The 22,244-nt window shown below is 46.3% G+C and overlaps 1 protein-coding gene across 1 annotated transcript in view; it reads right to left on the reverse strand.

The window, feature by feature from the left end:
* Positions 1–12,603: 12,603 nt before the first annotated feature.
* ATP2A2 (ATPase sarcoplasmic/endoplasmic reticulum Ca2+ transporting 2) overlaps positions 12,604–22,244 on the reverse strand; it is a 554,378-nt gene continuing 544,737 nt past the window's right edge. Inside the window, exon 21 of the mRNA XM_069619558.1 lies at positions 12,604–12,747. Coding sequence (XP_069475659.1) covers positions 12,734–12,747 — 14 coding nt within the window. The 3' untranslated portion in view covers positions 12,604–12,733. The remainder of the gene's footprint in view (positions 12,748–22,244) is intronic.

Below are 22,244 nucleotides of genomic sequence, written 5' to 3' on the forward strand. Positions count from 1 at the left end.
CACCTGATGAAGGGCTTGAAGAGCCCGAAACGCGTTGTGCATTAAAAATCAACACAAAAGCAATCAAATTGAAAGAAACGAAGCCACACATTTGGACTACCCCATCTGTAAAAGACAGGGAATAGGAAATTGTGGACTAATTATGTTAATTTGAGTGGCTAACCTTACCGTCACATTTTGTATGCATGTGTAAAGAATCACACTGGGTAAATTTGATCCCTTGAAAGTATATTTTGTGTTTATGTAAGCAATGATTTATGTACACAACAATCTGCATTGCTAAATTAATTGCGAGTAAGATATAAATTCCGTTTTTGGTAATTCACTTTATTTTGAAATATTAAAAAAACATAAAAAGTCTTGACTATAGAAGAGTACATCACAATTGAAAAGTAAGTTTTGATTTGCATGGTTACATGCACAAGAGTGTGCACGGAGAATAGGTCACTCTGGTGTAGAGTGACCATGTTTATTTTGCCTGGATCTCACCTACTCATCTTGCTGAGGTGATGGCCACGAGGAACACTGTCTTCCACGACAGAAACTTGAGCGGGGTTGAATGCATAGGTTCGAATGGGGCCTCCATGAGCCTAGTCAGCACCACATTGAGTTCCCATGCCGGGGCCAGAGCCTTCACCGGTGGGAACGAGCAGAACAGTCCCTTGAATAACTCCTTAACTAGACGGTAAAACCACAGTGAAGACCGTCCCGGAGATCTGGTGTAGCGCGAGATAGCCGATCGATGTACCTTGATGGAGGCATGAGCCAGTCCTGATTTAACTAAAGACAGTAAATACAGAAGTACTTTAAGGGCCCTTCGAGAGTTGATCTTCTGTGACCGGCGCCAAGTCGAAAAGCACTTCCATTTGTGTCCATAGCACTTCTAAGTAGACACCCTGGCCTTGGTGAGTACCTCCCTGCAGTCTGCCGGAAGATGGTAGCCACCAAACTCTAATGCTGCAGGAGCCAGGCCTTCAGGTTCAGAGACCCCGGGTTGTGGTGCAGAATTGCACCTCCTTCCCTGGTGAGAAGATTTGCGAACACTGACAGTTTGACTGGAGGGGACGCTGACATGCTGAGATGGTCTGGGTAACCAGATATGCCTCGGTACCGTCTGAGTTGACTGATGACTCGAAGTAGCAGCAACGGAGGGAATGCATACAGAAACAGGCCTTCCCAGGGGAATGAGAATGCGTCCCCCATGCTCCCCGGCTAGGGGAACCTGCTGGCGAACCTGCAGCACTTAGTGTTTGTCGCTGTCGCAAACAGATCGATCTGGGGACTGCCCCATTTGAGGAAAAGGTTGTCCACTTGATCCTGCTTAAGCTCCCACTCATGCCAAGAGCGCAGCTCCCTGCTGAGAGAGTTGGCAACAGTGTTCTTTACTCCTGCCAGGTGAAACGGAATGAGGAACATCCCCTGGGCGACAGGCCAGTGCCACTTTGGAGAGTCCTGGGCCTCTTTGGAGAGCGCTGGAGATCTGGCGCCCCCCTGTTTCCAGATGTACAACATTGTGTTGGTATTGTCCATGAAGACCCTCACCACTTTGCCCTTGAGGGCCGGCAGAAACGACTTGATGTCCCAAAACACTGCCCGTATTTCCAGGACGTTGATGTGTAGCGTCTTCTCCTCTGGCAGCCACAAGCCTCTGGCGTGAAGAAGTCTGGTGTGGGCTCCCCATTCTTCCAGGGAAGCGTCCGTGGTGACCGTCTCCTGGTACAGGGGCTCTGGAAATCCACGCCTCTGGCGATATTGGAGCGCACGCCCCACCACCTTATCGCTCGACTGAGCTCCTCTTCGAGCGCGATCCTGTCCTGGAAGCCTCTGGATACCTGGACCCAACAGGCGTCAAGGAACTCCTGTAGAGGGCGCATCCACAACCTGCAGAGCCGAATCATGCATATGCATGACATCATGCTGATTAGAGACTGGATGGTCCTCACCGTGGCGACCCTCAGTGCAAACAGCTGTTGCACTTTGCCCAAGATGGCCGATATCCTCTTTTCTGACAGTGACACCAGGCAGGTCACTGTCGAGCCTGGATCCCAGGAACAGCACGTCCTGCGATGGAGTCATGCAGGACTTTGCAAAATTCACTGAGAACCCCAGTTCCGTCAGCAGTCGGACGGTCCCCACCGTGTGGTCAGCAGTGATGTCCTTTGACCTGGCCCGGATGAGCCAGTCATCCAGGTAAGGGTACAAGCAGATCCCTTGCATTCGTAGATAGGCCACCACTGGAGCCAGGCACTAGATGAAGAATCTGGGTGCCGACTTCAGTTTGAAGGGAAGAGCCTTGAACTGGTAATGCTTCCCTTGAACAAGGAAGCACAGAAACTTGCGGTGTCCTTTGTGTATGGGGACGTGGAAACACACGCCCTCTAGATCCGATAACAGAAAGTCCCCCTCCTCCAGCTGGCCGAGCACATACCATCCTGAACTTCTGGGTCTTCTTTCTTATGTTAATGTTAAAGGATATTTGTACCGTGCACCATCACCACCGGAGTGGTCCCTTGGTGCTCTAGCGGCTCTGAAAAGGGAAGGGAGGGTGAGTTAGTGGGAGAAAGTGGGAAAAGTGCAGGAGAGCAGTGGTGTGCTGTTGGCAGTCTCAACCCAGTTAGCACCATTTGCTGGGCTTGGCTTTTTTTCCAGTTGGTAGCCGTCGTGTGCTGTTGTGTGAGTCTATGTGTGGTTTGTTTTGTTGTTGCAGTGTAGTGAAGTTTGTGCGGATTGTTGCGTTATAGGCTTGTGCTTGGGTTAGAGTTTGAGAGGTGTATTCAGAGGGGTGAAATTGTTAGTGGATTGGTTAGTTGACATCGCTGCCTGGAAGCCAGGCGCTAAACTTCCATATTCCCTACAAATGGGGCGCGCAAGCATCTCTGCACCTTCATCCAGATTCGGCATCCAGCCAGATCCGGCATTGGCCGACACCCGCAGTCCCTTCCACACATGACGCCCACCCATATTCATAACCGTGGAGAAAGTACCTCGAGTAAACTCCAGAGTAGCTTTGGAACCAGCTGTATCGCCCCTGTTTTTACCATGGCCCAAATTTCCAGCAACAGCTGATGTATGTGTTGTTCCTGTCGGCCCACCAATGGTATTCGTGGAGACTTCAGTTGAAACTCTAAAGTGTGCCCATGGGCGAGAGCGTCCAGCACCCATTGATTGGTGCAGATGGTCTTCCACACGCTGATGAAGTGTGCCAGCTGGCCTCCCACCGGGGTGTAGGCCCGACGTCCTGCCCGGTTCAGTCCTGCTGGACGGTCGGTGCACTGCCCTGGGAGCCTTCACGACAGCCACCTCCGAAGGCCTTGGAGCGACCTCTGTTGGCTTCCTGGGTCGAGAAACAGGAGGGTTGGCGGTAAGAGGATGAGCACCTGCCAAAACCCTTCGAAGACCTGCTAAACTTCCCTCCTGAGGAAGGAAAGGACGGCCGGTGTTGCTGTAGAGTGCCCAAGGCACGGCCGTCTCCGTGTCGGTCTTGATGGCCTGGTGGGATTCATCGACAGCCTTCCCGAACAGGTTCTCTCCGTCAAACGGCATGTCCAGGACTCTTGTCTGAAGTTGGTGGCCTGGAGGCAGCCCCGACGGTGAAGGCAAACCCTGTTTCCCATCTGGCGGAAACCTGTGTCCGCAATGTCCAGTGCCACTGTGATGGCGTGGTCAGACGCCACCTCGCCTTCATGGAGGCATCTCCAAAGCCTCGACCCATTTTTCATCAGGGAGGAAATACAGGAGCAGAGCCATCTTGCACCAAAGCTCCGGGTCGTATCTGGCCACGATCACTAAGGCTTTGGCCGCTTTTACTGTTGTCACCAGCAAGTAGATTACCTTTCTACCCATGGAATCCAATATCGTCCCCTCGTTGTCCGGGGGTACAGATGAAGACTATGAACTCGACTACTTCTCTGGTGTCTCCCGCAGCTTCCTCAGGGTAGCTGACTTCCTCTTGGATGAAGAGCTGGAGCAGTGGCTAGATATCGAGGCCAACTGAGACAATGAACGTGCCCTAAATGTCGCAGGAACCGCTTGCGCGGGGACACCGGCGGAAGCAGACTCGCGGTGCTTGGCCTTGTGTTGGGCCCCCACAGATGGACGCCCTCAAAGGACTTAGAAGCTTGCTCAGGTTGGCTGGATCCAGAAGAGGCATGCCCCGATTATCACCCGGGGTAGAGGCCCTGGTCTTGAGCCATGCCGCCAATCGGATGAAGAATCGGAAGAATAAGCGAGGGAGCACATGGGCTCAATTGAACCGAAAACAGTGTTCCTAGCAAAAAACGCAAAAAAACGCAGAAAGCTCAAAGAGCGAAACGTGAGGACTTCCAAAACTTGAACATGCTGTAAAAATCTGAAGATGGCTGCAAGAGGAGGGGCTTAGGTAGAGAGCAGTCATTGACTGGGAGCAGTATGACCCAGAGCTCAGTGATTGGTTTATAGGAGAAAGACAGTTTAGAAACAAAACTGAAATGGTTTTTTCTTTTACGGAGGATTCCCAGCTTGACGGGTAATATTCATAAGCATGTTAATCCAGGCCAGACCCCATGCTGGAGAAGGGCACAGTTACGTAGGCACCAGGCCCTGCGGCTGCTGTGCTCTTGCCAGTCCTCGTGGCACTGGGCCGGGGTCTGCGTACCGCCCCTGGGCCGATGTGGCAGAGCATGACATGCACCAGGTAACTGAGGATGTCCAGTCCCACCTTGATGTGCCTGCTCTCTCGATTTGGGATGCTCCGGGTTCACGGCATCTTGGCTGGTCTGGTGGCCCTTTTGTAATGCCCCACGCCTGCTGCCGGATGAGCTGGGCCCAGTCTCTGCCTGCACTCTTGGAAGTGAAGGCTCAGACCTGCCTTGCACCACAGGTAGAGACCTGGGAGGCGGAGTGCCCTTGGCTATTACGCCGATAGTGCTACTGTTGCGTATATGCGCCCCTCGGGAGTTGGGGTGGTGTTAGAGCACAGCCCCTCGGGGAGAACCCATGTACTAGAGACGTGCGGCCCCTCAGCGGTGGGACCGGGAGAATCCTGGGACCCCACCCTGCCTCGTCCTGTTCGTTGGTAGCTCTCGGAGCCACAGTATCCTTGCTGGTCTTAAGACCTGGAAAGCCCTTCCCGCTTGGACGCTTCCCAGGGAAGGAGTCACCCTTGCGGGGTGCAGAGGAGAAGAGGGCACCTACCTTGGATCTTGTCTTCCTCTTCACGTATGTCTTGATGTCTAACTGATTCTTCAATGAGCGCGAGGTCAATGCGTTGCACGCAGAACAGCCGTCCGAGCTGTGGTCGGGACCAAGGCACCAGAGGCAGAGTGCGTGAGGCTCAGATGTGGGGAAAGAACCCTCGCAGGCCGGACACCTTCTGAAACCCGCGGTCGACATGTGCCGGGGAGGAGAATGGCACCAGAGGACAGAGTATTCTCTCTGAGAATTGCTATGAGAAAGAAGGGAAAAGAAAATATCCCGGATAAGAGCGCATGAAATTACAAGGCCAAGGCCTAACACAGGAGCACTGGTGAAAGTCGTCCATTCCGGTCGATGCAGAAAAGACTGGGGAGTAGCGCTGGTGGGTGGAGTCAGGGAACGAATGATCCCAGGGCCTCACCCCCACATGCATCTAAATTTAAAAGGAAGACAATTTTTTCTGGTGAAAAAGGTTCCATTTCCCGTGCCTAGCGAAGGACGCCCATACAGTATGGAGGAAAGGGGGCGTGACGTAGGAGTACTCCTGATACACCGAGGTCTTTACAACACTCTGAGTTGAAAAAAGAAACTGAAAACTCCAGGAGAAACCATCCATCTGACACTCAAACAAGACTGTCTAAACCTCTCGAAGCAATATAAGAACACAATCAAATCCAACACATTCAGCGCTACTATTGCCAACCCCACTGCCAGCACTAGAGAATTATTTTCCATCCTTAGGGAACTAGAGGCCTCAGTCTCCCCTACCTCCACATTAGCCAAAGACTGCGCCTGGTATGACAGCATTCAGAATGCCATGCTGCACAAAAATCTGCATGCTCAAAGAAAGGTCTTGCCAAACAAGTCACCTTGAATCACACGGACACCGACTCCACGGCCATTCCCACACCCCTTACGAACACCCCAGTGGTCATTAATTCATCCTTTACAACAAGTGTGGTACCCGCCAGACAAAGCAGCTTAAATTTTACCGCTTTTACAAAAACCTACCCTGGACCCTGCCTCAAACTAGCCTCTCATCATGACTGTCCCTTTTCTGCTAAAAATACTTGACAGAGCAGCTTATGTCCAAATTCAGCAGCATCTAGAAGTAAACCATATACTTGGAGTTCGCCAATCTGGATTCCGTCCAGAGCCTTGGACCAAATCAGCCCTCCTCGATTTAAGAAATCAGATGGATGACATCAGGGATGAAGGTAAACTTGCCCTGTTGATGCTATTAGATCTACCCGCGGCATTCAATCTGGTTGACCACAACATACTTTGTCGCCACCTCACCCATGCAGCCTCCTCCTCACTGGAAGCAGATTCATGGATCGCCTCTTTCCTAGAAGGCAGAACATTGAAAGTTTTCTCAGAGAATGTCAGTGCAACATCCTCACCTATCAACTGCAGTGTTCCCCAAAGGTCCTGCGTCTCCCCGACTCTATAACATATTCACACCGCCCCTTTTTGACCACTTAGACTCCCTCGGACAAGCATACACAAACTTTGCCGATGACACAAATTCTCCTCCCGCTCTCTGGCATATACTCCGATGATGTTGCGACGCTAAGCTGCACCTATGCCATCATTCTAGCATGGATGGCGACCCACGGCTTCTGTCTGAATGACAAAATGAAACATTGCATCATCAGTCACGCAGCTGCACTAAAACAAAAAAAAACAAAAAAAAAATGGAACCCTGAATACTCTGCTTTCATCACAATGGTGTAACAATCCCAGTCTCACCTGCTGTCAAAACCCTTGGAGTATACCTGAACACCACACTATCCCTATCTAGACAAGTCCACGCCACCGCCTCCTGAGCAGCTTACTCTACCAAACTCTTAAACACCTCCAGACCCTTCTTATCGACAGACGGCTGCCTGACGATCGCCCGCGCTTTGGTGGGCACCAGGCTAGATTACTCACCGCACAATCTAAAAAAACTCCAAACCATCCACAATAACTCCCTACAAGTTGCCCTGAACCTCCCAAGATCAGAACATATATCTGCTGCCCGGAAAGCAGTACATTGGCTCCCCATCGGGCAACGAATCCTATTCAAGACCCTAATTCATCAATCACAAATGCATTTCCGAAGTGGCATCACCCTACCTACTTCAAAAAATGTCCAAATCTCAAATCGACTAGACATCAGAACATATACACAAACACTAGTTCAACCGAAGTTCAAACGCACCAAAGCAGGCGGAATAAGCTTCCCAGTTATAGCAGCGTAGTAATGGAACACCCTCCCACTCAAAGTAACATCAGAGGACTCCTATTGGGCCTTTTGTAAAGCCCTCAAAACATGGCTTTGTAATTAATCTACACAACTGAGCTGCCTGATGCTTACATTGATGACTCACTCATTTATTTTGCATTAATTCCTTACCGTAACTATGTATGATTTCTTCCTGTGCCTAAGGGCGTCATGTAACGGGTTCTGCCTAGTGCTCTGATGCCCGAGCGTTTGTATGCGCTTTACAAATAAAAAAATAAATGTAATAAATAAAGTCATGACCAGCTATACCTGGCGCATTCCTGATGTCCCCCATAATGCCATTGTGTACATCATTGTGACTCCCTTCTCTTATAATATGTATGTGCTTGTGGGCTTTGCAACGGGAATGCGCCGAGTTAAGCTGGTCATGACTTCCCACATCTGCTGAATTTCATGAGTTTTGTTGCATTTAAATGGCTTAATTTAACCACACTAACTAAAGTTCTTCAGCGAATATATGATGCACAACCTGTGCCATCTGAGCCAAGTCACACTTGCTACAGTGCCACTCAGTAGGTACCACTGAAAATTCACTTTTAGTGCCACAGTAGCAAAGCACTGTGGGTATGCAAATTAGCTGAAATGTAAGTCTAACTCCAGAAAAGTGTCCATCTTAAGGGGCAGGGCTATTTCAACACATAGCAACTTTAACCCAAGGCAGATAGTTCTGAAGGCCCACATAATTTGCTTGCCAGTTTCATCCTTATTTGGGATCATAAGAGCAGTATAGCCCGAAAGCCTTGTGGTTTGAAATTAAATGATAGGGTATTTATAACACGCTTAATACCCAGAGGTTTCGAAACGCGGACCCGGGGATCGGACCTGTGGGGCTTTGTTTCGTCTTGCTTCCAAGGTGGGCACGTTACTGCTGAGCTATGCTCCGAGACTTTTGAGCATTGGGATAAGCAGCAACAAACAGTGAAGCTATGGTGGGTTTAAAAAGGCTTGAGAACAACCCTTCCACTTGAAGTGCGATAGAATAAGCCATTTGAGCGAAGTCACACATGGCACAGTGCCACCCAGTAGCCATCATATACACTGACAGCGCACACACACACACAAGGACTCGTTTCTTATATTAGCTTGTTCTTAATTCCAGACTTGCCTTTCCTTGTGTCCCTCAAGCCTCTCCCTTTAAGACCGCTGTGCATCCACACTGTCCCTAAGAATCTCTCAATGAGTGATGACACGAGTAGGATGCTGGAGCTGCTAGAAGGTATTGTGACTAGTGCAATACAAGTCACAGCTTGCTTGCAAGAACAAAATAAACTCCTCTATTCAACTCCACACAAGCTTTCTGGTAATCTCTGCACTGATTCCTTGACTACCATTGGGGATCCTCTCCCTCCGTCCTTCCCCTCCTTCTCTTCTCGATTCACTTGCATGGAATTCTCTTTCCACGGACATCTGAGAAACAGTCCACACAGATTTGTTCAAAATCAAACTAAAAGCCTACCTCCTTGTCTGAGTTACCCTCTTAACCTACCTCTCTCATCTGCCTATTAGCTAAAAATGTTCCCTCGCCTCCAACCTGCCTCTGTCCCTCCCTTCCTCTGACCCCACTCTAGCAATTCAAACATCATGGTCACATCCCGAGCACAGCTGGCCATACCACCACTTAAAAATGTCCAATGTTCATTGTCCTTAATCTATGTAGGTCTACGTATGTATTGTCCCTGGTGACTGTTCCATTTACTTCCCTCCACAACCTGGTCAGAATGTCCCACAAACTCACCCCACTGTAAGAAGCTTACTGCTTCCCGTCAAATCTGATTTCTCATCTATTGTACATTCTTTTGTGTTCAAAAGAGCATTGTTCCTCATTTATATAAACACATTCAAAATAAATAAACCTTTTGTAAGGAGATTCCAGTCTTAGCAATACTGTACAAAAAAGGGATATTTTACATTTACATGCTGTACCTACTAGACTACGACCTAGTATTGAACTCCATCAATGTGCATCTGGTGGCCCTGTCAGCTTACACCTCTTCACAAAGTGTCCTGGTGGAAAGTTCCCGTCATTAAAGCATTGATGGAAGGGGTAAAGAGCCTATACCCTTCCATTTCCAACCCTACTCCGGGTTGGGATCTTAATTGTGTGCTCTCCCAGCTCATCGGTCCACCCTTTGAGTCTATGCACAAGGCCAGCCTAAAACATCTGACTTACAAGACTGAATTCCTAGTGACTATCACCTCTGAGATGAGTCAGTGAGCTACAGACTTTGTCCGTACAAGACCCTTTCTTCATAATATACAAGGACAAGGTTGTTCTCAGAACGCATCCCAGGTTCTCACCTAAGTTCATTTCAAAGTTCCATGTTAATCAATCCATAGAACGTCCTACCTTCTTTCAAAATCCATCTAACTCAGCAGAAAGAAGCCTACATACACTTGATGTATGGAGGGCAGTCTTGTACTATGAACAAAACGAAACCTCTATGGAAAACACGGTTTCCATATCACCTGGTAGGGAAGGCGATCACGCATCAAAGTACACCATCTCCAAATGGATAGTCAAGTGCATACAGCTCCGCTATTCCCTATCCAAGAAAGTCTTACCTTAAACACCCAGGGCACACTTTACTAGAGGTACAGGAGCGACCTTAGCTTTCATTGCAAGTTCCATGGAGTTCCATCCATACGTTCACACAGAATTATTGCATTGATACACACTCTAAAGCAGATTCACAGGTAGGACAAGCAGTCCTAAAACATCTTTGCCGCTGTACCTTCTCACTTCCCAACTCCTTCTCCAGATACTGCTCACTAATCTATGCAGAGCATGTGATCTGAGCAGTTCCACAAGCTCCAGAAGGGATACATTACTCACTGTAATCGTATATCTGGTGCTTATATCTGCTTAGATTCACAGGCACCCACCCTTCCTCCCCTTCTGGAGTGGAAGGCGCATGGATGTTTTAGTGGTTCATCACTGTTTCGGTTTTATCACAACTGTACTCACGCTACACTTCCTGCATATTCATGTTGGAAACAATCTGATGGACCTCGACGCTTGAAGGACCAGGGAGACAGTAAACATCACACTATGGATAGTATTAATAACACAACTTGTCGACGTCAGTTTGAGTTTCGAAAACAAATCTTGTAATACTCTTCAACTACGACTAGATGTCGAACTATGCAGAGCATGTGATCTAAGCAGATCTACAAGTTTCAAAAAAGGCATTTTATTCCATATAATGCATATGGGCGTCATCCCCAAAGCCACGATTCCATTTTCTTTTCTCCACCCCTCCCCCTTTACTCCTAATCCCCTTTTCGATTGTTGCATCCTTTTGAAATATCCAAGTTCACCTCTATCCACATTTTCCTTTTCCCTCTTCTGTTTAGATCTGCAGTCTCACTCCATTAAATCTCTCCTTTTCTCTAGTTTTTTTCTTTCCATCTCTACCAATTTTATGCAAATTGTCACTAACTCTTGTCCTTTTATTGCAAACTTGACACGGTCTTGTCTTACATTTATTCGCTTTGTTCTCCTTTTAGTATTTCCCATCTGCATTCATTTATTTCAGCATACTTGTTCCTCTGCACCTTTTATTTGTTGTATATGACACTTACCCTGTCCCAAACGGAGCCTCTTATTGCACAAACCTACAATACTTTGTGCTCACTTCACATTTGTGAGAGATGGGCTTTTCACCAAGGCACCCGCTCTCCGCTCACAGCGTGGGAGCATTCCGACAGAAGGGCTGCAATACTTTATGACAGTCAATGCATATTACAGGATTTCATTGCAATTGAGCTCGGACGTCAAACCTGGTTGTTATTAGGCAATCACAGACAGTACAGCGTCCTTTCATCTCGGGACGTTTTTTCGCCGCGAACCTGGGATCGAAAAATCCCATCAAATTGTTTAGGGGGATGGGGTTGTAGAAAATTATATATATATATATATGTATATATATGGTGCGGTATAAGGCAATACCTAAACATTTAAAAGGGAATGGGTCGCTTGGGGGAATCCCCCCCCCCCAAAAAAGAAGATTGTTTTTTTCGTAAAGAAATCGGCGGTAAAAAACCCTGCGAAAAAACATCCCACAATGAAATGACATGGAACCCTACAGAGAGGCATTTATTAAAGTTTGCCATGAGTTAGAGGGTAAGACATGTACCCAGATGCTCGCTCCCACCCCCTTGCTCGCTTTTACATTACATTGTTTCATTTTCTGGTATACAACTCTGTTTTCATCGTGCTTCGCTGAACCTCGACAAAACACTTGAAATTTGGTTGTGCAATAAAGAAAAAGCAGATCACTAAGCATAATATTCTAACTGGATTAGGTAGTAAAGTAGATCAAATGAACAAGAGTGTACACAATTTAGATGTTGAAAGGTCCTTTAAAACACCTGGCCCTTAAACTCTAGTATCCAATCGTATTCTCTGAAAATGACTTACATGAGGTGTGGAAACCGATAAAGGAAATCAGCAAAGCTTATTCTTGAATAATCTTTTATTTTCCTGAAACCATGAAATTCATGTGATGCTCGTTATATGGTCAGCTTTGAAATGAACAACTGATCATATTTACAATTGTCTTAGGTGAAAAGTACATGTGCGGCAACTGACTTTCGATGAGCACGTCACAAAGTTTATATTGCACCATCATCTGGTTTGCGGCTTTACATTTCATTAAATAACATACATTATTGATCACAGTGCAAAACCCTTAGTGTTTGCACAACGGAAAAACAAAAAAAAGTTCTTTAGCATTTTGTTGTACATCTGAAACTTAACATCGGTTATGATTTGAATGAACTTATAAATACAATTGCATATTGTACAGAGCAGTCTAAGAAGTCGCGCATTGGATGATGGGATACAGAGGTCTGACTACTGCGAGTTGAAGGCATGCATTACAATGATATTGTACATTTTAGAAGCGATGACATTTTACACGCATAGAAATGTGGACACTTGGCTGGATTCGCCTTCGATCTGCCTTAAGCTTTTAAGAGTAAACTGTAGGACTTCCCAACCCCCCACACTTTGTAGTAAGAGCCCAAACTTCTGACATCTCGGCTTCCTTAGGCAGTGTAAGCAGATTGTGTACATGTTCCCATGTGTAGCCCCTGACTGAACCACTCAGGCTCTCCGCCATCATCGCACACATTTCCCCCCCCCCCCCACATTTTTGTTATACGCATACATGCAGAGATTTTTTTATTTTTGGTAGATGCGACACTAAAACACACATACACGCAACAAAAACAACCTTACATTCCTGCAAAAATAGTTTAGGGGCGGGATTACTCCAGTGGGGCTGTAAAGGAAACAAAAAGTACATTAGCAATGTCACTGAAGAAAAACATCCACAATCACATCCCCATGACGAGGGAAAAATCCTAAATTTATTTTATTTTTTGTAATTTTAAATGGGCATTCGATTTCATTAAATAAAACTAAATTCCATTTTATTCAGCTGCAAGAAAAATCATACACAATACAGAGACTGTCTTGACAATTGAAAACTAGATGTTCATGGCTGCGTGTGCTCTTCTGCAGTGAAAATCAGGCAATTGTGCGTATTAATCACACCACACTGCTGTGAAATTCCACTCGGTCTACTCTGCAGTTAGTAATTTACTTTGTATTAATAACTAAGTGTTCATTAGAAACACACGAGTGAAACAGACTGGTAAAAACAAAAGTGCAGTTAATGTGATGAAAAAGGGATTTCTAGGCTTGGCTGTTTGTTTACAAAAGAAATAGAATCCATAGACTTAAGAAATGCAATTTAAAGGTCCAAGTCACATCTTCAAAATACATACAGCTCAAAAGTCACAATGAAGGTAAAAGGCTAGCCACTGAAGGCTTTACAATGTTGTGAACCGCATTCTGTGGAGGGACCTCTCACCATCTAGGATATCAAGGGTCTGCAAAACCTAGGCTCTCCCGAGGTCTTTTCAACTAATACCTGGCACTTCTTGCCCAACGCATCGCTGCTTTCTGCTCCAACCTACAGTGTTATGCGGATGACATCCAACTCTCCTTCAGGCTCCCCTCGGCCGCCTCTTTTCCCATTCCAGTTTGTCTAACCGCAACTCAGGAATGGTGTGCCACCAATGATCTCTGCCGCAATGCCAGTAAGACTGAGATCATCCACATTGGTAAACCAGCTCCCTCCTTTCTTCTCTCTGGCCGGCCACTGTGGGCCCTCTTCCTGCTCCTACCTGTGAGGCTAAGAACCTTGGTGTCATCTTCGACTCCACACACTCCTTCTCTCATCACACCTCCGACATCTCTAAGAAGTCAAACTATCAGCTGCACCTCCTCAGAGGTATTCTTCCTTTCCTTACATTCCCCCAGAAGCTCAGTGTCTCTAGAGCTCTGGTCCTCTCTAGGCTGGACTACTGCAACAGCCTCTTTCTAAATCTTCCTGCCTCTACTCTCTGAAATCTAGCTTATCCAGAACAGGACTGCAAGACTTGTCTTTGGCCTCAAGCCCAGGGATCGTATCTCTCCAGCTATGAAATATCATCAAGAGCTCCCAGTGGCAGCAAAGATCAAGTTCAAGACTCTCTGTATCGTTCACAAGGATTTCTGGGGCCTGGACCACACTATTTCCAACTCTCCCTTCCTAAACATCTCCCCTCTCGAACTCTCTGCTCATCCACCTCCAACTCTGAGGGCCAGTCCCTTTCCCAAGCCGAGAGTTGGGGGCAGATCTCCATCTTCAGCTGAGCCTCCCTGCCTCTCTCAAACTTGAGCAGAACCACCTCTGGTTCCGGGAGCAACTCAAGTCCTTCCTCTTTGCTTCCGCTTTCTCTCTTCCTCTCCCTGCTCATGTCCCGACTGCTCCACGCACTGGTCACCTGGCTACCATCTGAACTTGGGGCCCAGGCTCCTGCATGTCCAGTTGCACTCCGCACTGCCTTCCAGCTCCCGCAGCACTAGGGGGTCTGTATCTGCAACCCTACATTCCCTTCTCTCTGCACTTATAAGCCACCGGCTGGCTGCACTTTTGAGTTACACGTGCTTCTGCCCCCCCCCGGCACTTCTCCCCTAACACTTCCCCATACTTGTGCGATCTGAATGGCATGAGGCCTAGTAAGATCGTCGTTTTGTCCTCCCTACGTTCCCCCCTCCTTGTCTTGTCGCGGCTAGAAACACTTGTGTATAGGCGCGTTATAAATGCCTTATCATATCAGCTCTAGTTCGGATGGTATGTAGGGGTTTATGGAAGCTGTAGTCAAAATCAAGTGGGGGAGCCAAAGGTTGCACACCTGTGCATTAGATGACCACACCAATACTACATTAACTATATGTCTGTTCCCAGGTCTCCCTTCTCACTCTTTATCCCACTCACCCTTGTACATGGAGGTTGAAGCGAGCAAGAAATACCAGGGACTGAGTTCCAAGTCTTATTTTTTTGGTTCGGGCTTGAAGGCTATGAAAAAAAGCTGTGCCTTGCAGATTACAGGCTGAAAAGGCTGCATCTGCATAGATCAGCCTTCTATTCCAGGACTTCTGCTGGCGCTTTTCGGGGGTGGCTCCCAGACCACACTCTGCAGTGTGGCCCCCCATGCCACCACCTCCTCACTTACCTACTGCACTCCAGCACACTCCCGGCTTCCCACTAGGCCGCACCCCCTACAAAGCCACATGTGGGAGGCAGCCTTCTGTATGCAGCCTTCCAGGCATAGGTCTTAAGGGGGCTCGGCCTGGTGACCGCAAATGTATTGTTTACTGTTTAGAAGAAGTCTATTTCATATATTTTGAAGCTAACCACTTCACTTGTGCTCTTGGTGAACTAGTAAGTAATGCAATGATCTATATGCTCTGCTAAAGAGTCACATTTTGGGAGGTACGCTGCACCAGTGGAGAAGCATTTATTCCTCGTGTTATGCCGCCATTTTGCTTTCCTTGAAAGCGCTGGTCGAACGTTGATGGCCAAAGAAAAGGCTTACTTCTTAAATCTATGTAGCCCGTTGGCATTAGTGTTCCACCCACTTAACATACCCATTACATTGATTGTTCACATAAATACAACTACTCGTGGTCCACTTTGGGGTCATTATTAGCCTCTTCAAGAGCCAGCCAGGAAAAAGTACAGATTTGATTAAATCATTGTGCAATATTAACTAGTTAAGACTCTGTCACTGTACCACACATTTTTTAATATACTTGGACTACTAAAAATTGAAAGCGTTCAACGGTTGTACAACAATATAAAACTTGATATGAGGGTCGACAACAATAGACATATCTAAAAGGCCACCACCAGTTTATTTTTTCTAGATATTTTAAAATTTGGAAGAGGAAAACCTCCCAAAAAACCCAAGAAGAAAAATGTAAACTGAAATCCGTTTTGACTGAACAGAACAAAATGAAAAACATCCAAATGGATCCTTGTGGCCGTCTGCTCAACCAACCCCCTTACCATGCGTTGCACATTTCACCCCTTCTATATACAAGCAAAGCTTTCTTGTATATCTGTACTAAGAAACGAGCTTCATTTCTCTGTAACCGGGTATATCCCTCCCCCCCTTCGCTATTACAACGCCTTTCTGGTCTAATGCCACTGAGAAACAAGCGTTCTCTGTACCAGGCACATTTCACCCCCACTCTTTACTAACAGAGCTTTCTTTTCAATCCCACTGAGAAACCAGCTTTATCTCGCTGTAACCTAGCACATTTCACCCCCTTCTCTTTACAAACGGAGCTTTGCCTATTGCCACTAAGAATCAAGCGTGCTCTGTAACCAAGCACATTTCACCCCTTCTCTATGCTAACGGAGCTTTCTTTTCTATCGCCACTGAGAAACAATCCTTATCTCGCTGTAATCCTAGCACATTTAACGCCCATCAGTTTTCCCACAAACCCGACCCAAAAAAAGTGTTATTTTACCCTTCCTTTGTGACAATCATGTTAATCTAGGGGTCCTAAAAAAAAACTCCTGAAGGTGGACATACAGTTTTTACAGCATTAAAATGAGCTGCTTTCAGTTAAGGTCTGAATTTCCAGCAAGTTCCCAGGCAAAGACTCCTCCCACCTCGTTAGTTAACGTGTTGGTTGGCATTCGTGCATCTTTTTGGTTGCTCTCCATTTTGTGAGCTGCAACCAGGCCCTTAAGCAGGAAGTGATATTAGAGGTGGCGGGAGAGTGCCCTCGATATATCTATTTTAGATGCAGATGGGTTACAGTGAAAGGTTTCTCACAAGTTAATATACCTGCTAACCCTCAGGGTCAGCCGCTTCTCTAAGCAACCAGTTGGTGGGAGATCTCTCTCCGCTGCAGGGGCCTCCCTCTGGAACAGCCTTCCGGCCTCCCTAAAACTTGAGGAGAACCATCTCCGGTTCCGGAAGCGCCTCAAAACCCTCTTTGCTTCCGCTTTCTCTCCCCTCTCCCCTGCTAAATCACTGAAATTGTACTAAATCAGCAACTGGGCCACTCACCAATCTCGGTCCTTGGCCCAGCCACTCTCCCCTGCACTGCGGGACTGTCTCTGTATCCCTACAGCCACTCTTCCCAGCACTTGTCTGCACTTATCTTGCACTTGCCACCAGCTGGCCCTTATTATTTATCTTGTTCGTTACTAACCGTGTACTGCACTTTCCCCTTTCCCTTTCCCCCTTGCACTTTTCCCTTCCCCTTAACCTTGCACTTGCGCGATCTGAATGACACCTGGCCTAGTAGGATTGTTGTCTGTCTCCCTTTGTTCCCCCCTCCCTGCCTCGTCGGGCCTTGAAACACTTGTGTATAGGCGCATTACAAATGCCATATCATATCATAACCCTATCCCACAGGCTTCAACAGCCGAGTAGTACTAGCAGTAGAAGTAGTATTTCTGGGGGTAGTGGCATAAGTACTATTCTTAGTAGTAACTGACACTACTACTTGCAACAGGAGCAATACCATTAGCAGATGTGGTAGCACACCCAACAATAAATATAGTGGTACTGCTGCCAGTAGTAGTGATACTGTCAGTAGTAGCACTATAAGTCCCGCCAGAGGAAGTAGCAACAGTATTAGTACTTTGGATTAGAATCTGTCTGCAGCTCTACTATTAACCGTAGCACTACTAGTACCACTGGTAGTATTATTACTGCTGTCCGTAATGGCAGTAACACTATTGTAGTAGCAGTTTGGCTTTTGCCACTTGTAGTAGTATGATTAATAGTAGTGCTTTACTGGTTCTAAAAGTAGTGTTCATACTGGTGGCACAATTACTCATACTGTTATTGATAGTGCTGCCACTACTATTAGTGCTTCTGATACCGCTATGGGTAGTGGATGTAGTTATACTCACAACCTGGAGTACCAGTAGTAATGCTGACCTCTAAAAGTACCAGCAGTATTATTGCTACTTGCAGTGGTGGTACTACTGTTGATACTATTTCTACTAATAGTCACATTACATCTTCTGGAGCCTGCACTACTAGAACAGATGGGAAATGTAGATAAAGCTGTTGGTGTAAAGTGCGAGGAAACTAAACCATTAACTGTGCCTCTTCACATATCAGCAGACTGCACTTCCGTCCTACTCTGATGTCACTTCCTCTACGGTATTGAAAGTAACTCTCAGAATAGAGGACAGCCCTAGACAAAGAAAAAACTACTTGCAAAAATTGCAACTTTCTTCTGAAGAATAGGCATAACATAAAACATTAACAGTTAGGAACAGGTTTATTTTCGCAAAACTAGACTCCTTAGCATTGATTCATGAATTGTATTAAAGATTAATTGGGCACCGCATTATCCCTTTACAATGTACTTGAACAAGAGCTGTTCGTTTCCCAATGCACAAGAGGCTTGAGAATAACTGTTATATATATTAACTTTAGTGCTCTTTCCTCGGGCTTGCACTGCACCCCATGACGTTTGACAGCTCAGGAGGACTCGGAGGTTTTCAGCAAACCTCTGGAAATTGACTGGTTCACAGTCACACAAATGGTGCCACAGGCATTATCTGCAAAACTAATCTTCCTTGGATAAAGGTAATATAGTGTTCCAAATAAACAGCCTCATTTGTGTGTGTGTTGGTCATAAAGCAGATTTGAAACATGTCAGAATTGCAGTTCTGTCGAAATCAGAACCCGATGTGTTTTTAGGTTCTGGCTCAGAGGATAACCGATTGTTATGTACAGGGCAAACATGTGCCTTAGTGATGCGTCATTCTCTTGCCTATTGCTGGTATTGTGATTTGCTGAAAGGTGAAACATCTGTGTGTACCTTAATTGCAGTTATTTGTAGCTTTCACTATAATGGAAATTGGCAAAACAGTTTTGGTTTAGCCAGGCTTTTTACACATTTTTGTTTTACCCATTTGTCTTCTGGAATTGAATTACAAAAACCTTGCATCATGACCCTGGCAGGGAAGACCTGACTTTGTTGCCTGTCAGCTATTGGGAGATAATCTACACCAAAGTTTGCAGTCAAGAAAAATAGGCTTTTTTCCTGGTCTATACAAATGTATTGCTATGGTTTCCAAACGCTACTCGAATAACAGGACACTGGCTTTGCTTTTCAGAGAAAAATGATGGTTTACCTTCTGGTATACAAAACAAATATAGCAGTAACACTCGATCCAGCAGGGCGGAACAGGTGTAATGGGCCGGGCCCAAGTTATAGCCCCGAGTGCTGCGAGGGCCTCAACAAGCAGCCCAGTGCCTTTACCACCTGATCCAGCCCGTGGGATCGGGTGTTATTGCTATTAGAACCCCATGTTTTTAATCTGAAAACCCATGTGCTGATGACAATTTACATTGAATGAATGGCATGTGCTTGTGGCGTCCCATTCATTCAAACAAAATACTCATCCAAGATGGCCACCGTGGACATGGAAGGCAAAGCTCCATGCAGAGCCTCTCTTCCATTTCCATCTCAGTCCAAAAGAGTGGAGCAGCGGAGGTTCTACCACCAGAGGAAGCAGGTATGTGCGCTGGGGAGGGGGAAGGAGCGTAGAATGAAGGCGAATATTTACGCTTTAGATTTAACCTCTGGCACACAGGGGAAATCTTAGCAAGAAGGAGGCTTATTCCAGAGAATCAGGGTTTTTGTAGGTGGTGTAATCTACAAACCCAGAAAGAAACATTGAAACACTGTCTAATAGACTGTCCCAATCTAGCTGTCTTGCGGGAAAACATATTTTGTCAAAGTGACCTCTTCTCTACTTCCTATGGATCAAATGCAAGCATGGCAATGGCTATTCTCTAATACTAATCTATCGGTACGAATTGCAATTGTTCAATTGCTTAATGTATTATTCAAAACTGAAGACAAATATGTAATCAATTTTGCTAAGAGTCTCCTATCTTTCCTTTCAGGATTTTGTAAAATTATTTTATATGTTATGCATTCTATTGTATGTATTTGTTGTGCTTTGTTATAAAAATGACGTATCAATTCCGTTTTATTTAAGAATGTAATATCCAGATATGTAATTAACAATTTATCTGTTTGAAAGGTTCAATAACTGAACCAACAAAAAAAAAAAAGAAAAACATGAAGGGGAGGTTGGAAGAGGAGGATATTGCAGCCGGGTGCTCGCAGCTCCGAGCATGGTCAGAACACAGGATTAGATACTGTTATTCAGCCGGCGATCGAAGCAAGCCGATTGGCTGCAGCACCAGCCCAGGGAGTTGATAGGTATTGCAACCCTTGGAATTTTGAGAACGAATTTCCATTGATCCAACTGCCAGCTACATGAACCATTCCCTGGTCAACCAAGGAAAGCCTGCACTGCAAGCATGTTCATTGGTTTAGGTTGCTGCCCTTCTCCGCTACCCCTTCACCACTTAGCACCCATGTAGTTTCCTACACGGGTGCTAATGAAAACCTTTTTTTGTGCAGCCCAGTGTCGCACAGTGCTGTCAGGGAAGTCCGTTTTCCAGTTGGTGACATCAGTCATCAACATGGAAAACAGACTTCCCCCGACAGCAGCACTGCACGTCGCTGGGCCGTGGAAGAAAGGTACGTTTCTTTTCTTTTTAAACAAAATTTAAATAAAGACACCATTAGCACTCGCGTGGGGAACTACACGGGTGCTAATGGCGATAAACCCCTCGGTGGCATGCCAACCCTTTCGGTAACAGCACTGTCACCCTCATTAAAGGGTACCCTCGCTGCTCTCGAGCCCTTAATTTAGGCAGCAGGCCGTTGCCCACAAGGTCAGCCTGCCACCGCGGGGCATATCGCCTCAGTCAAGTCTGCAGATTGGTTCTTATAACCTGCATGTTGTTCAGAATACTACATTCCAAGGCTACCTGTAGCATGGAGCATACCCCCCCAAGCAAATCTCATCGGAAAGCCCTGGCAGATGTATGTACCAACAACTTGTACACTATGTACTATTAAGAGTGATGTGGGTTAAACGCGCTTTATAGATGCCACCCTCGGGCCATACCAGGAGTTATGGGCTGGTAAACTTTACAGCCTCATTGAGCTTGGCTCTATAACTTAATCTTCAGGACCCATAACTGATGGTGTCCATACAGCTTAATATTAATGGATCATTCCACCCTGAAACTTGGGAGCCTATAGGGGAGTGATCACCTCTAACTTCACATGTCTAGTTTCATGGTTTCCCCCATTATGTTGCTTTGAGCTCATTCAGAGGCCCAAACCCATATGAAACGTGTATCCCCATCCCCTCCCGTACAGCACTCGGTCGCTTGCTTTGCGCTTTGGAAAGCCTTATACATAAAAGGATGGCAAGAAAAAAAAATAAAAGATTGCCGGGAACAAAAACCCACCATTGAACAAGCAGAACCCACTGCACACAGCATAGTATAGTGAAAGGAACAGGCCTCAGGACTGTTGCTCAATGATCACCATGTCCAGTATAACCAAAGGTGAGAGCCCAACAGTCGGATATCTGCTGAAAGTAATAGAGGTACTTATCGGACAGAGCAGAGTGTGGGAGCAGCCTACCCTCTGCACACCCACCATTTCTGCCACCTGCTGCCCTTGCGGGAGAAGTTGGGAGGGCTCTGCAGGTGGTAGAAAGTGTCAGGCCTCTATTCCAGCAGGATTCCTAGGTGGAAACCACTTTCTAGAAATGCAGCTCTATAGCAGGCATCAGTTTAACAGCTGCAGCAGATGTGGAAAGCAATATAGGAGCAGTCATTGACTCAAAAGTTTCAGAAAGCAGATTGATGTGCAAATGTGTAGACTGTGCATGTCAAGACGACTCCTAACTGTCAAGCAGCGGAAACAAACCGTCTGGTTCATCACAAAGGCTCTTCTGGGGCCATCTAGGCCTGGGGAAAATGCAATGACACCTTTGCACCGTTCAACCTTCTGAAGACATGAGAAATAACATGATTCTCAACCAGGGGGTTAGAATATTCATCCCTATAAGTAAAGATCCAGTTATGGGCATCATTTTCTATTTGGGTACTAGCACCATGAAAATGTGTTTTAGAGTGGCATGCAGGCATGTAACGTTGAGACTAGCCTCACTACCTTCTTTGGACACAACCAGCATGAAAGCAGAACAGGCCTTGTGATTGGATTTTGGCAGTACCTGCTTGAAAGCGGATCAATGCTGGCATATGTTGATACGCCTCCTGGTTTTTCCTTGGGGACAGCCAGCACCAGCAAGAGTTGCAAAATGCTCCCGTGTACTGCTGATATTCTGGCATCTATTGCAATGTTCCCTGTGTTATCCTTCAGAATGGAGTACATTCTAAGGATTGTTACACAATTTCTGGATCATGATGTTTTTAATCCCTTATTTTAAAAAGCTTCCAAGGGGAAAAGCCTCCCCAAACCATCCTGGATTAGTTCTAGCGTGCTCTCCGGTGCCAATCCAGT

This window comes from Ambystoma mexicanum, chromosome 10, assembly GCF_040938575.1.
Source record: "Ambystoma mexicanum isolate Mex_15411 chromosome 10, UKY_AmexF1_1, whole genome shotgun sequence".
Lineage (NCBI taxonomy): Eukaryota > Metazoa > Chordata > Amphibia > Caudata > Ambystomatidae > Ambystoma > Ambystoma mexicanum.